Source organism: Tamandua tetradactyla, chromosome 4 (assembly GCF_023851605.1).
Source record: "Tamandua tetradactyla isolate mTamTet1 chromosome 4, mTamTet1.pri, whole genome shotgun sequence".
Classification (NCBI taxonomy): Eukaryota; Metazoa; Chordata; class Mammalia; order Pilosa; family Myrmecophagidae; genus Tamandua; species Tamandua tetradactyla.
The window spans coordinates 116030420-116046923 of record NC_135330.1 but is presented as its reverse complement, the minus strand read 5'-3'; the positions used below and the strand labels follow the sequence as shown (position 1 = coordinate 116046923).

The 16504-nt window shown below is 38.9% G+C and overlaps 1 protein-coding gene across 3 annotated transcripts in view; it reads right to left on the bottom strand.

Annotated features, from left to right (window-relative positions):
• EPSTI1 (epithelial stromal interaction 1) overlaps positions 1-15295 on the bottom strand; it is a 117654-nt gene extending 102359 nt beyond the window's left edge. Inside the window, exons 1-2 of one of the 3 annotated variants that reach the window (XM_077158339.1) lie at positions 15011-15295; positions 966-1024 (exon numbers count right to left, since the gene is read on the bottom strand). In XM_077158339.1, coding sequence (XP_077014454.1) covers positions 966-1024; positions 15011-15198 — 247 coding nt within the window. In that variant the 5' untranslated portion in view covers positions 15199-15295. The remainder of the gene's footprint in view (positions 1-965; positions 1025-15010) is intronic. The other 2 variants (XM_077158338.1, XM_077158337.1) reach the window with 2 other exon arrangements.
• Positions 15296-16504: the final 1209 nt, after the last annotated feature.

Sequence of the window (16504 nt, the reverse complement as noted above, 5' to 3'; positions counted from 1 at the left end):
TGATTCAGTGCCCTCTTTGGGACTCCAGAACCTTCCTCCAGGCACTCTCCTGCCAAGAGTCTGAACAGAGTGCTCAAATTTGAAAAAATACCTGAATTCCTATTAACACAAAGGAATTCAGTTTTTTCTTCCCTGCTGGCATTAACCTTTAAATTAATTTTAAAGGTTGCATGTGGAAAATGTATGCAAAGTTAAGACTATCGGTATCTCAATCAGAATTTCTCATGCACAGGTAGACATATATGCCTAGAAAGTTCTGATGTGCATATTCCCAAACAAACCTCCGTAATTTCTTTGTGATCTAAAATATCTTAAAATTTGTGATCTAAAATAACCTTAAATGGCAGTGTTTATATGCACCACGCAGTTTCCAATGAAACATGTTATATGCCCACTAAGTGCAAGAAGCACAAAACAAGTAAGATGTGATCCCTGCTGCCAAGGGCCTTCCTGTAATCCAGAGAAGGAAACAGAAGTACACGAATAAAAACATCTGAAGTTACAAAAGTATGGGTGCACAGAGGTTAAAGCATTATCCCATTAAGGACGTTTGGTGCTGATCAAGGAAGGAGCAAATGATTTCATGATCTAGTTGTTAAATAACTTGTCTATTGCAAAAATATATCAACAGCCAACCAACTTTAAAAGGGATGAGATGGGTCTTTTGGCAACCGGTGCGAAACTGTGTAGGCTGGACAGAAATCTGAGATTTATAGTCACACTCTGTGTTCTGTTGGTAACATAGAGAAATAATTTGGGAGTGGTAACAATAAAATAATTTTTAAAAGGATAATTAAAAACTGCCAAAGGTAAAAAAAAAAGAAAGAAAGAAATGGAAACCATTGCAAATATCTAGTGTATCTATACAAATCAGAAAATAAAAATACTTCCAACCAAAACACATTTACTGTAGTCTACAAGAAAATGAGAAACATTCTGAATGTGAAATGAATGCATATACATACTCCTTTGTATCTGATGTCTTCGGTTTTCATTTGGTGCTATCAAAGTATACGCGCCTGTGCTGGAAGGAAGAGGAAGAATTGTTTATTATGATGAAAAATCACCATTTGTATAAGTCACTGGAAAGTCTTCCTTCTAATACCTTCCTTATCATCTTCACCATCAAACAGGTACCACAGAAAAGAAGATGAAGATCCAGGCCTGCTCTCCAGGAGCTTACAATCTAGTTGTCAAATAAAATAAATGCACGCTGCCAAGAGTAAAAATGCAAAGCAGCTGATGAAGCGTGATGAGCAGTGCTTCCTCTATTGATTCTTGGTAAACTCTCTGCAGGGCTCTATTTTCTGCCCGGATGGCTTTCATGGGCAAGACCACTTAAGATGTCTTTAGACTGGTATTCTCTCCCATGCAAACCACATAGGGAGAACACGAAGTCTTCATGCATCCTTCTGCACTGCTACTCTGATTGGTCATCCATCTCCTCCTGATGACCAATCAGAGTAGCCAACTGGCCACAATCTCATGCCTGAGGCTTTGACTTTCCCATGCAAGTGTCCACTGGGTCCCTTGTTCTCTGGGGGACACAGGTTGAGCAAAACAGGAGCTGACAGAAGCAAAGGGCCATTTGGAACCATCTAAAGGCAGCTTCATTTAAGCAAAAATAGTCACACTGAGATGTTGGGAAGCTATTAAAATATTGCAAGCTTTTGAGGAGCTGGGCTTGATTGATCTCTGTATGCCAAGCACCTGGCACAGTGCTTGCACAAAGTAGTTGCTTGATAACTGAGGGCCAAATAGAAATGAAATGGTGCCACAGACTCACAGTGCTGTGGGTGGCTCTTCTTTGAGATGATATATGTTGTCCTACAAGAGTATGAACACTTCAGTAGAGCACATATATAGTATGGCACCAGAACCGCAGCATAGACAGGGATGTAGTTTTTGGGGAAATGGATGAAGATAAACACAATCAGTTTGTAAAAGTAGATACTCTTAGAAGTCTCTCTCTAAGACTTTTAAGAGTATCTGCTTTTAATCAAAGGGCAAATTAGCAAGATTGAACAGCAGAGGCCAAAAGTGCTGATTAACAGAAGCCATTTCTTCCTTATCTCATTATTTTCTTTACAGCAAACCTTCAGCCAGCTTCAAATTGAGCTTTAATTTTAGACTTGTAAATGCGAGGTGTGCAACCACCTTCGCATGCAAATGGGGCTGCTGGTTGCCCAATTACCTAATGTATATCAGCAGACGTTGCATGTGAGCCTAGTGTGCAAACAACGTTATGAATACCAAATTAAGAGGCTGCCACTAGAAATTACTCCCTTGTCCATTATATATTCTTTGTTCATCCTAAGAAAGATTTTTCACCCCTCAATTGCCAGCACTTAACAGGAGCATGGAAGCTGCAATTCCGTGGGTACTACCTGTAAGCTTGGATAAGATACAATGATGAGCCATTCTGCAGAGTCAAAAAGATGAATCACTAGATACTGAATTTGAATGCCAATCGTGAAGATGCTGTACAACCTTCAATGTCTGCTAGCATTGTGTTATAGATTTTCATTTGGCTCTGCTGCAGATCAGTAGTCATGAGACTTTAGCATCAGAAATAGCTGGAGGGCTCATTAAAAGATAGTGTACAATTCAGTAGGTGCTCAGTGAAGCCCAAGAACTTGCATTTCTAATAAGTTGTCAAGAGATGCTGATGCTTGGAAAAAGAGACAACAGTGAAAAACACTGATGTTGTGTGACTGTGAAAACCTTGTGTCTGATGTTCCTTTTATCCAGGGTATGGACAGATGAGCTAAAAAATAAGGATAAAAAAATAAATAAATAATGGGGGGTGGATAAAAGGTAAAAAAAAAAAAATGGGTAGATTGAAATACTACTGGTCAGTGAGAGGGAGGAGTAAGGGGTATGGGATGTGTGAGGTTTTTTTTCTTTTTATTTCTTTTTCTGGAATGATGCAAATGTTCTAAAAATGATCACAGTGATGAATACACAACCATGTGATGATCTTGTGAGCTACTGATTGTATACTTTGCATGGACTATATGTGTGTGAAGATATCTCAATAAAAATATTCTTAAAAATACTAAAAATAAAACACTGGTGTAGATCAAACTAACTTAGAATATTTGAGCTCAAAGGGAATTGATGGATTAATAAATCACTGATAGCGACACAGAAGTTAAATTATATGCTGAAGACCACCAAGACAACTGAAGCAACAGTACTGGGACTCAAACACAGAACTTTTGAGTTCGCTGTCTGCAGCTAACTTTTTAACTCAACGTAGAAAGCATAAAATATGTCAGTCCTTTAACTTTGGCCTTTTGGTAGACTTTTAAGCCATGGAACCTTCTTAACTGAGCGCCTATTATGGACTTGTGCCAGAGACTGGAGGGAGTGAGGGGAGATACCAAAACATGAGAAAAAAAACATGCGCACACACATTAATGGAACTTATACTTTAGTTAGGAATAAACCTCGAAACCACCAAAGTATACCACAAGGAGATCCAATCAAAGTATCAAAGTGGTATGACATTAGTCAAAGATCCAAGGGCAAAGAGATTCACAGAAGCCCCAGAGGAGTTGAAATTTTCAGGGGAAAATAACAAGTTGAGGCTTGAAGGATAGGATCTGGAATGGCAGAAATGTTTTTTGGCTAGGATTTCGCCAAAAGCAGTTTCACCTGGAATTTTCCAAGGTCCATGGATCTTTCTTATGGAAAGTTCAGAAAACGTTTGGAAAGTGAAATCAATCAGTTTGTAAAAAAAAAAATTATTCTAGAATTTCTAATCTGATTATGTCTTAAGTCTGAGAGCATGATAACAGTATCTTTAGTCTTAGAACTTGGACTGTGGTCAACATACAGCCCATGCTTCTAACCTACAGGTACCCAGATACACGACAGGGACATCAAAAGATGGTAAGAATTATCTAGTTTTTAACTGAAAACATTTTAACATAAACCTCTAGGCGAAAGGGCAGTGGTCCCAGAAATAAACATTTTACATTAGAGAATTCCTTAGCAATATTTTATCAGCTAAAAAGGCCAAATCTAAAAATTCTGTAATATCCAGAAGAAAATATTTCCAAATAACTGAGTTCCTATTCCCCTTATTTGCTACAGGAAAAGGGGCTTATGTCTGAGGATCTATTTTTTACTTTTTAATATCACATGGCAGGGAGTAATGCCTTTGTAGATACAAATATCTATCCTATCTCTTTTAGCTTTTTTTTTTTGACATAAAGAGCAAGTATAACTTATCCATGTTGTCAGCTTATCCGTCCATATTAAGATCTACCCACAGCCACTCTGTTTCAAACCCCATGTCATCCTTTACAACAATTTGACTCTCAAAGCTGCTGGACTAAACACGCCCAATCTACAAATATTTAGCATTCTGGGCATTTGCCAATTAAGCAACATTTGAGCTACTGAAATGAATGTATATCTTTGAAAATATATGTTTCCTTAATTATCTCATTGAAATTTAATAGAAATATCTTAATTTTCAAGATTATTTTCACTTCCTAATACCACATCGATGAGATATACTAAGGGGGAACATATGAAAGAATAGCACAAGACAAATAGAAAAGTTTTTTCTGCACCATGAGAAAAATAAGAACCTATAAAAGATATTTAAGGAATCTTTTTCTTGTGAGGTCTCTCCTGAGCTGCACAATTGCTTCTCTTATATGCCTTCCTCCCACAATTTTTATAACTTCTCATTAATAAATATTCTATGAAATCATAAGTGCTTTGTTGAAGTTATAAAAAATATCTTCACTGGCTAAAAGTAGTACATAAATATATCCCCTGGGAAATAACTGCACCAGCTGTAATTTAAATTTCTAATGAGGAACAACACTGGTCTAACAGGAAAAGAACTGTCATCAAAGACAATATTTCAAAAGTGGTAGACGATTGAGTTACAAACAGATAATCTGCCGAACCGTATGACACGCGAAGTCTAAGTAGGTTGACAATAGTTGGTTTGAGGATTTCATAATTCAAGAAAATCCTACCCTTGCATGTGTATAAATTTTAAAAAGATCAATATTTGTTTGACCAAAGACACTGGATAAAGTTTTTGTTTGTCTGTTTTTTGTTTTTGAAGTGGCTATTTTGTTATACGATTTTCAATGTAGCTTACTGTTTCAATGAAGCTTACTGTTTTTAGCCAGTATGGGCTCAAAACTTTTGAGGTATTCAGGTCTTCAAAAGTTCTTTGTAAACATACCAAATTGTCAAGAAAGCATAAAATGGCAAAATATAGTAGACACCTATTTTATTATATGCAATGGAATCTAAGTTCTGAATCACTAGAATATCTCCATTTTCATGCTGTGACTGAATCCGTTTGCTGCATCTTCTTCCACAAATACATGTATTTCCACAAATATTTATATATATACATATATATATATATATGTATATATATAAAATTTACTTTTTCTAGTTGTCTTTTTAAATCCCTGGCTCTGACTTCTATACCACGAGTTCCTGACTATTTTCTTTGTTCCGTCTCCCAGGAGTAATAAGAACTGATGCCTGAGAAAAGTGATATTGATAAAGAATATCCAATTAAAGGTAAGTAAATAATCTTCCCCTGTGAATAGTATTACTGTTCTAAGCCCAGGCTTTTTTCCTTAAATTATTTATTGAAGTGCAATATACTTACAGTACACTGCACAATTTTTTTAAATACACAGTTCCACCCCAAACGCTGTAACTTCTCTAGGTAAGAGAAAAGGGGGAAAAAAAAGAGGTAGGGAGGCACAATGACCTTTAACATATCTCCTAAAATTCTTTTCCCTAATTTCTCATTTTGAAAAATTTCATATGTACTAGAAAAACCATTAGTAAGATGAACACCAAATACCATTTATATTCACCAATTGTTAATAATTTGTCACCTTTGCTTCTCTCCCTCCTCTCTTTGTTTATTTTTATTTTTTTGGAATTACATGAAAGTAAACTGCAGAGGTTGCAACTCATCACCCTGAACACTTTAGCAAATATTGTCTAACAACAAAAAGATATTTTTCAGCTGAAACATAATAACATTTTCACACCCAAGTAATTTAATATTGATACAATATTGTCTAATATTCCATCAATATTCTGATTTCCCAACTGTTTCAGGGAGAGAAACAATTGTTCCTCACTTCGACCTCATCCAGGATTCACTCAAGGATTATACATTCTTTTGTTTGACATGTCTCTTTAGACTTCTATAATTTATTAAGGACTCATTGTTTTTTTTCTTTCTTTCATAGCTAACATTTATCAGTGGTCCAGGTAAGTTGTTGCTATAGAATGCCTTACATCTGGATTTTTCTGACTATTTCCTCCTGGTAAGTATTTTAGTTCCCTACCTATTAAAACAAATACATACAATGGACTGGTTTAACAATAGGAATTTATTGGCCCATGGTTTCAGAGGCTAGAAGACTTTCTTCCTTCCAGCCAGTACCATATGGCTAACCAACAATCCTTGGAGTTCTTTGGCTTTTCAGTCACATGGTATTTCAGTTTCCTAGGCTGCCCAAGGAGATACCATGAAATGCGTTGGCTTTAAACAATAGGAATGTGTTAGCTTACAGTTAGAGGCCATGAAAATGTCCAAATCAAGGCATCATCAAGGCAATGCTTTCTTCCTGAAGACCAGCTGCCAGTTATCTTAGCTCCTCTATCACATGGCAAGGCACATGGCGGCAGCTGCTGGTCTCTCTCAGGTTTCCTTCATTTCAGCTTCTTGTTCCCATGTTTCCATGTCTCTGTTTTGATTTCATTTATAAAGGACTCCAGTAAGAGGATGAAGACCCATCCTGAATGAGGTAGGTCACACCTTTAATGAAGCAACCTCATCAAAAGGCTCAACATAAAATGGGTCCACATCCACAGGAATGGATTAAATTTAAGAACATATCTGTATTAGGTAGTGTTCTCTAGGGAAACAGAATCAGCAGGAAATATCTGTAGATATATAATTCATAAAATTGTCTCACATAACCATGGGAACATAGAGTCCAAGGTCCCTGACAGGCTGCAAGCTGGTAACTCTGATGAATGTCTGCAACAAACTCTCAGGAGAGGCTGGCTGGGCAACCACGGGAATGTAAGGGTCCAAAATCTGTAGGGCAGGCTGTGAAGCTGACGACTGTGATGAAGGGAATGGATGAACCCCACAGGAGAGAGGCTCACTGACTGATGCAGAAGAGAGACTGTCTCTTCTGAATCCTCCTTAAAAGCCTTCCAGCAATTCAATTAAGCATCACTCATTGCAGAAGACACTCTCCTTAGCTGTTTACAAATGCAATCAGCTGTGGATGCAGCTGACATGATCATGATTTAAGTCCATGAAATGTCCTCATAGCAACTGACAGGCCAGCTCTTGCCTGACCAGACAAATGGGCTCTACCACCTGGCCAAGTTGACACATGAACCTGACCATGGAATATCTTTCTGGGATATATTGAGCTTCAAGCCATTATACATGGAAATGCATAAGGCAGCATCTTCTCCTTTCTCTTCCCAGTTCATGGACTTCCAATTTCTGACTGTTCCCTGTGGCATCTCTCTCTGTGTCCAATTTCCTTTGCTTACAAGGATTTCAGCCATATTTGATTAAGGTCCACCTTCACTCAGTTTGGGCACACCTTAACTAATAACATATTCAAAGATCCTATTTGCAAGCGGGTTCACATCCACCAGACCAGGGGAGACTCTGAACATGCCTTTTGTGGGAGACATAATTCAATCCCCAACATTTAGTTGAATTTCATTAAAGCAGTTTTGGAAAGAGTATTACACAGGAAATGTTATCCAAGATTCCATTGTGAAAAAAGGATTGTTTTCTTGTACAACTAAATAATAAACCGTGAAGAACAGAATCTATTTGATAAACAATTACATTCAAAAATAAAGATTAGAAACAGAATATATCTTCTCCTGCCTGTTACCTAGTATATTGGCAGTTGCAATCAAAAGACATAATGGCCCTCAGATTTTCTACTTATCATAAAGAGTCAAAGAGTATAAACTATACTTTAAAAATAAAGATTTCTTTATATCAAATTGTTTGAAGTGGCTATTTCTAAGAGTGAGACTTGCAGGGGATTTTCACTTTCTATATTATTTTTTTAAGTTTTGAGTTTTTATAACAAGCAGGTATGGCTACTTTTATAAACAGTGAAAAATATCCCAAAGATCTTTATATGGGGAATTTTTTTTTTAATTTCTTAGATCAGAAGCTCAAATTTTCTTTCAAGATTAGATAGCCCAGGAGTTCCACTCTTACTAGTACCAGAGTAAAACCAAGACTGTGCAATACTAGCCCTTGAGTTTTAATGCTAGTAAAAGTCTTCAGTTTTACCATAGGATTTTAATGGATTGCCTCTTAAGACTCCATATTTGGAAAAGAAAATTACAAACTTTACAGAACAAAGGAACCACCATTGGTCGATTCTCTGATAAAAAGCAGACCCTTCAAACTGCAATCTTCTCTCTCTGACAATTTTTTTTAAGTTAAGCTTTTGTTTCAAATTCAAATAAATTCTGAATAGATGCAATTAACCTTAAGAATATACATAACCTTACAGCACTCAACTAACTGGCTTTGAAGTAAGTTACCTTACTGTGTAATTGAACTAAGTTACTTTTTTTCTCATTTCTGTTATGCATCTACTGATTATTACAGGTATTAAGTGTTTCCAAGCTTTCATCTTCCTGTTGATTTATTGTTTCACTGTTTCAGCTGTCAGACTTTTTGAAAAATACCCACTTATTTTGGATGATATTGTATTTGAACAAAAATGATTGTTCCCCAAGACTGGAAGACTGCCAAAGCATTCCATGCCATGGAGCTGAATCTAGTTTAGAAAAGCTGGAAATTCATTGTGAACATGACCATTATATCCACCCTCCTGCATAAAACATGAAGATAAATTTGATCTAATGAACCGATGTCTTTTCTTTCCCATCCTCTCCAGCAAACACTTCTGCCATACAGAGAACATACATGCTTTTCAAACTGTAGGTGCTAACCTGTTAATGGGTTGTAAAATCTTACTCATTTACTTTTAATGAGCAAGAATAGAAAATGCCAGAGTGTATCACACATAATAAGACTGAGCATTGTTTCACAAAATTTTATTTTGATTATATGTACTGAAATACTAGGTAATGATGTCAAATGCATTGCTCGGTATAGTCCAAGGTAAGAAGTCTGAAGATTGCTGGAAGGCAATACATTATGTAAATTGCTCAGGAACAGTGACAGTGAGATTTCTTTCACAAGGGCCAAAAAGCCCTCTTCCATTTTAAAAAAGCAATAGAACAAAGTGCATCCCCACAGAAACTTTGTTCACACCAAGTATTTCTCCAGTCAGATCATTTTAAAGCTGTAAATAAATGTCGTCATACTGTTTCTACATTACCATTCTCTTTAGCCTATACAATTTCTACATGAAATATGGAAATTAAAAGGAAATTAGCTAGCTGCACTTTCACTTCCTCTTTCACTCCATATCATGTTTAGAATCCAGACTTTGGCAGATAGTCTCAAGGTTGAAGCCTCCTACCGTGACACAAAAAAGCCGCATGACCTTGGGAAATCATTTACTCTCTCAAGACTCAGTTTCCTCATCTGTAAAATAGCCAAGTGTTTGTGTGAAGAGAAAAGTAGTGATGTATGTAACATGCTGAGCACAGGGCATTAAGGATTCGAGACACAGGAGCTGCTGATTGTCATTTTGGTTTCTGTATCCCAGAGGTATCCAGGTTAATTATTTCAGGTGACAAATAAAATCTAGTAGGTGCAACTTCGAGGCACCAATGCCCTACCCCACAATAGCAAGCCCCAAAACCTAAGCTAGTCACTATTTCCTTTAAATCTGCAGCTCGCCTAGAAAACCAAGTTTGAATACAGCAGATTAGTTATCACCAGCTAACTTCCTCCTTTCTAAGCAACAACCTGTTTCCCGCTTTGTAAGTCCTCTCTAAGTAAAACAAAAACATAACATCAGCAAGTCAGAAAATTTTCTCACTTGCTTCCATATTTGCCCTATATGAGCATTCCCTCTCTTCACCCTTGGTGGAGCTTCTTTCTTCTTTCTGAACAGGATGCTGTCCAATTCGTGAATTGCTCAATTAAGCTGTGAGATCCTAAATTGTAAGAAAAGTTTTTCTTTTGTCACAGGTCACAGCTAGTTTTCCTTATGCTTATTTCTCATGAAAAAAAATTAAGTCCAACAGGCAGAGCTATACTGATTGATTCAGTATCAGAATCTGGTCATCACTGAGACACCTACCCAGCACACTGAGACAGAGCACTGTCATTAAGAATTAAATGCTATCTGTTATTTTATAAACTTGCTGAATGCTTATGGGCCCTGCCTGGAGATGGAGTTAAATGGTTTCCTAATGAATAACCATAATATTGAGCCATCAGGAAGATTCCTTAGTAGAATCAATCACATAGCCTCTCTTCCAAAGCACTATTATTTCATAGCCCTAAAAGGAACTTCAACATTATTCAGTTCTCCAGGAGGGGAACTTTCCTGCCACACAGCATCTGTAGGAAGAAATTAATTTTCTCATGATCATGGAGAGAAGGAAGTGAAATCTGGATCACTGCAGTGAGAAAGAAATAGTGAAGGCACTTCTTACAGGCTCTGATGAGTTTGTAAAAACATGCACTTAATTTCAGACTATTTTATGTGGCTACTCCGGACTCAAACAAGGTGAGTCAAGAATGATTTAGGAAATTGTTGCATTCTATTTTAGACATAAGCAATCACCAGGCTTTCAGAATATACACAACAATTATTTAGTACTGATGTTTATAAAAACTGAAGTAATATAACAACTTATGGGCTATATTACCCTATCTCCTTCCTTATATTTTCAACATGTTTAATACTCATGTAACATAATGCTCTACAAGGGAAAATAAAACCCTTGGGGATTGGCAAACACAAGTTGCCTTCCTTTTTTCTCTCTTGAGAGTTTGGGGCTAATGGGAGGGAAAAGTCCCCTTTACTATGATTATTTCCTCTCCCAAGGACCTAAAAGCTAGTGAGAAGCACTGAAGTTGGAGTAATAAGGAAATGAGGGAATGTCCCCTGGCCCCAACAGAGGAAATATGGCCAGAAAGAAGAAAAGAAAATGGGTTTCCAGTACATATCTACAGCACCCCAACAATGGGCATGAAGTAAAGGGCCTAAACAGTTGTAGTTGAGCTGTAGAGTGTCTGATAGGCTGTGGCAATCTGAGTCCACCAAGAGTCAAATCAAGATGGGTTGGTTGCATTGGGGGACGCCTGTAAAGGATAAAAGGGGAGGGAGATGGAGAAGGCATGTAGAGCCTTGAGACCTAAGGTGGGTCTGAGACCTGTGAGAGGAGAGAGGGAAGGATGACTGGGTTGGAAGAGCCTCAGTTCTGAGGAAATCTTGGGACAGGCCAATCGGAATCTTCAATCAAAAGGTACCCAATAGAGGAGTTCTACTTGGGCCAGGAATGGGCCACACACAGTCCTTGGGTAAGCACAGGGTAGGATGCTCTTAGAGACAAGTACGTAATGGGTCCAACGAGGTGGCCACTGGGGTTGTCAGTCACCAAGCTCTCTTTAGCAGGTTCCTTTGGAGAAACTCTAAACAGCATGCTTCCCTGGCTGCCACAGAGGCCACTGAACTCCTAATTACCCTGCAGATCTCAGCTCAGACATCACCTCTTGGGAAAGCTTTGCCTGCTCCCAAGACTATCTCAGGATGCGACATTCTTTTATAGTACTTATAAAGAGTTACTCGTGTAATTATCTGATCAATGCCTGCCCCACGGATTAAACAGTACATTCCATAAGAACAATTCTTTTGTTGAATACTTATCTGTGCCTAATATATATATATATATATAAAATTATTACATATATAATTATATATATATATATATATATATATACATATATATTTTTTTTTTTTTTTGCACAGCAAGTTCCAGGAATTGAACTCGGGTCTTTGGCATGGCAGGCAAGAATTCTACCCCAGAGCCACCGTTGCATCGCCCTGTGCCTATATTTTAAAGTACCCAGACTTAGAAATTCTCTCTCATTATAGGGTTGTTGTGAGGACTGAAAGAGTGAATGTATGTGACCTGGTGCTATTATGATCGCTCAGCTTTACATCTGTACAATGTACAATATAAAGCAGGCCACGAATTGGCTAAGGTAAATTGAATTTTGTATATAATTATATTGAAGTTAACTTTATAGGAAAATTCCATATTATGGGTTCATTTTTTGAATATCTGTTTATTTTCTTCAAGCAACTCCAAGCTAAAGACCACCTCCAGGTATGATTATAGATTAGTATCTGAATAAATGGAACCCTACATTATTATTGCAGGTAAAAGTGTGTTGCCTAGAATTGGGAAAAGCCAGATCGAAACTCTTCTGAAAAATCCCTGCTTCAGTCTTACATTTCTCTAGAGGTGGTGTGTTACTGTAAGAAGTTTACAAATAAGCAAAATACTGAAAGAGAGGCTGAAGGATTACTTTGAATTAGAATTATGTGTATGCTTGTTTTCTATTTAAATCTGTATAGATAGCTTATGATATATAAGGCAAGACAAAATTGCCAACGAAATATTATTGGGAAAGCCAATATGAATTACTAATAACTTGGAATTATTTACTTCAAAATACAGTCAAGAATTCAGCCTTGCCTGAATGTCTATCAGAAGTCCTTGGGAGTCATTTAAAATTGACAAACTGCCATAGATTTTTACTATAGTAGCTTATTTATATGTAAGTAGGTGTTTTAAATCAGTGTGTTTTCACAAGGGACAAACCCCACTTCAGGGTGACTTAGCATAGCACTTGGTCAATAAACATCTGTTAAGTGAATTCAAGGCTGACAGCATCCAAATTCACCTGTATATTTGCTTTCTGCCAGGCATGAAGTTACATAGATAAGAAAGCCTTATGAACTTGGTATAATCATATTTTCAGTGATCAGGAAACCAAGGCTTAAAGCAGAACAGCATCTCATTGAAGTTTAGAGAGCTAGTAATGGCAAAAGCAGACCTTGAACCCAAGTCTGCCTGGCATCAAAGCCCAAGCTTCTAACCCCCATGCTCTGCGATGTCCTCAATGAATAAATGGAAGGATGTAAACAAATCAGGGTTAAATTTTAACCCTTTATCAGATAAATAAGCTCATAATGAGAGTAAAAGAAAGAAGAGTCACTCTTAAAGGACTTGACTTTCTTCCTTCTTTTAACTTAATTTTCCATCAGGAAGTGCTTCCAATTTTTCTCCAGTAACTAAACAAACAAATAAATAAATAATATTTTCTTAATTTTGCTTTTGCTTTGGTTGTTGATTTTACTGAGAGATGTTATGCGCTATTTAATCATTCTCCTTGGTTTCCCACTTCCATTAAAGGAGAGGAGTAAGAATATACAGTAGACATCAGAGACAAAAAGAAGAATTCAGTGATCAAACATGAGCTTAGATGCTAAACACCTAAAAGCAAATATATCTTATAACAATCTGCTTATTAGAATTGGTTCACATTTTTTTTAAAAAGAAATGAAGAATTCTGTGAAGGATAACGGAGCTCTCCCAAGTTCTCTCTCTAATGGTCCATTTGCAAATCTTTTTAGAAATCTCAAATAGTAGGCAGTGAGGTCTTCAGGATATTGAGACCTGGATAATTAATCAGAAAACTGCCCCTTTTCTGAACAACTTGGTTCACCAAGATTTCAGGATCCTTTACAATCAAATAAACAGACAGCCACAACAGCTAATGTTTATGAGATGCCATGAATTTGCAAATAAGCAGTTATGTCTAAGTGGGTGCTTCTTAATATAAAAAAAAGACACGCAGATGGTGTTTTTCATTGACATGAGACCTGACATCCACAGCTTCTATTAAATACTCCAGCTTATGGAGTCGAAGGTTACTTAAAATGGATGAGCTTCTGTTGCTGCAAGCAAGGTACCTATTATTCAGATGAGAGAAATGAAGCAATCCCTATTTGAAAGCACTCAGATCATCTACCCCATCTAAGCCGGGTACTTATGAATTACTTCAAAAGTGAAGGGATGAAAGAAAATCTGATGTTTCCTGGTCATAAGGTTATTTTATATACTGCTCCTTAACAACCAGTGCTTGTCTTTGATGGGACTAGAAGTTTATGACAAAAAAGTGGAAATTAAAAACGAAACCACATGGAGAGTTTCATTCATAGAGGGAGCACTTCAAAAACAGTAATGTCTTCACAAACCATACTGCTGAGTTAAAGAAGCTCATTCCATTGGGTGGAAAGAAAGCGCCTGGCACTTTGCATAATAAGTGTTTCCAGGACACCAACTGTAGTTCTCTTAACCAAAGACCAAGAATAAATGTTACAAATTCGCTTGTTTAGATAGCACCGATCAACTCCTGGACAAGAAAGGCCAGACGCCCCCCAGCCCCACTCCTCTGCTTCTGAAGAGCCAGTTTATCCGGGAGTTTCCTTGAAAGGGAAATTCGCTCCTAGAGACAGCAAATGGATCTTTTACCCCCATATCGCATTTCTTGTTGGCCCCTTACCCTGGCAGTTGATGTTGGATGCCATTTAGAATGCCATTTAAAACAACAATAGGGGAAAACTTATTTCCATAGTAGTTAGAATATGATTTCTGAAGATTCCTAGAAAACTAGAAAGCAGCTCCTGCGGTTACTACACACCCACGTCTCTCAATCCTGCAGCGACTCACAAGGCTCAAAGGGTGCGAGGACTGGAGATGAGATATTTAGTCAAGAACCTCACATTTACAAAGTAATACATGGGTGCTTTTGTTCAGGCACATAAACCCTCATTTCCCTAAAAAAACAAAACAAACAAACAACAAAAAAAAAAACCCCACACACACACCCTGATATTGGTCCCCGGTGGTTCTAAGCGCCACAGACCAGGCGGATGGATGCCTGCGAGAATGCCTGGGGCCGAGCTCCCGCCCCCAGGGCAGGCTGTCAAATACTTACTGCTGCCCGCGACTCGGCCCCGCGTGCTCCGGGCGCTCCAGAAACGCGCCCTCGGGGGCCACCTCCGAACCCGGGCTCTGGCCTTGCAGAGGGCCCAGCTCCTGGCGCCGCCCCGAGGGGTCCCAGGCGGGGCGGGACGCGGGGGAGGCGCCGGCCCGGGAACCCACCACCCGACTGCGGGTGTACATGGCGGCGGGGCCGGGGTCGCGGCTGCCGCTGGAACGCTGCGGGCGGGGACGCTCGGCGAGTCTCGAGGTGCGATTCCAAAGAGCTGGGGCAGCGGTTTTAACAGCTGAGTTTCGATTTCTCGCTCCCAGCTAGAGGCTGCGCCCGCTCCGAGGAAACTTCCCCATTCATTCTCCACGCAGGCGCCCTCTGACCTTCTCCGCAGGTTAACAGCCCAGGTCGCGCCCCCGGGGAAGGTTGGGTGGAGTGGCGGCTGGGCCGGCTCCAGGTGAGTCTGTTTTAAGGTCTCACAACCACCTTAGAGGATGATAGGCACGTCCAGAATCAGCCCTGGCGAGTAGCCAGGGGGGCGCCTCGCATTTTGAAGGAGACTTTGGGGGCTGTTTGCCAAGTGCCCCTAAGTTGAGGTTACTGCTGGGTGATTGAGACCGTAAGAGATGGCTCAACATTGTATTAGCGTTTAGACCGTAGAGCTTAGGTCAACAATTGGAATCATCTAAACGAAATACTGCCTTTTTCCTGTACTGCTCTTTGATTGTCGTGCAAGTGAGAGGAAATGGAAAGTGAAATCAACAGCGAAAAGACGCAATGCTGTAGAAGCAAAAGCAAGTTGAAGAGTAGGTAGAGGTGATTCTTCAGGCAGCTTTCTTGAGTAATTCATTGGCCTGACATTCGAGAAATATATACCTGCTCTGCACAGGGCATTATGTTATAATTCGGCTATGGTGTGGGGATTGATTTTTGTTTGTTTGTTTGTTTGTTTGTTTGTTTGTTTGTTTTGGCATGGGCATATTCCGGGAATTGAACCCAGGTCTCTGGCATGGCAGGTGGAAATTCTGTCCCTGAGCCACCATTCCACTGCCCTGGTGTGGGGATTTTTAAAATACAGATTTTCAGACATTCTATTTCAGTAGGTGGGTCTCAGACTCCATATTTCTAAGAAGCTTCCAGATGATTCTGATACATATCAAACTGAATTCCCCTTCCCTGATGCTAGGTATCTAAAGAAGAGTGAAGGCCCTTCCCTTACACACCTGCATTTTAGGAAACTGGTAAATTAGTACTAACGCCATGGAATAAGTGAATTAGCAGGAGATGGGAAAGGCTAGTGAAAGCATGGGATGACAAGGGATTAGCTCTCTACGTAATTCCGAAGAGATATTGGAGACTGAGTCACAAAAGATATGGGAAGTTACCAGGAGGAAGGCGACTCATTGGCAGAAGTGTGTACGTAACTCCAGGTAGAGTGTCGTGGCTGGGGCACCCCGGCACAGGCCTGCAAGCTGTTTAGGAGTGGGGGGACTGCCT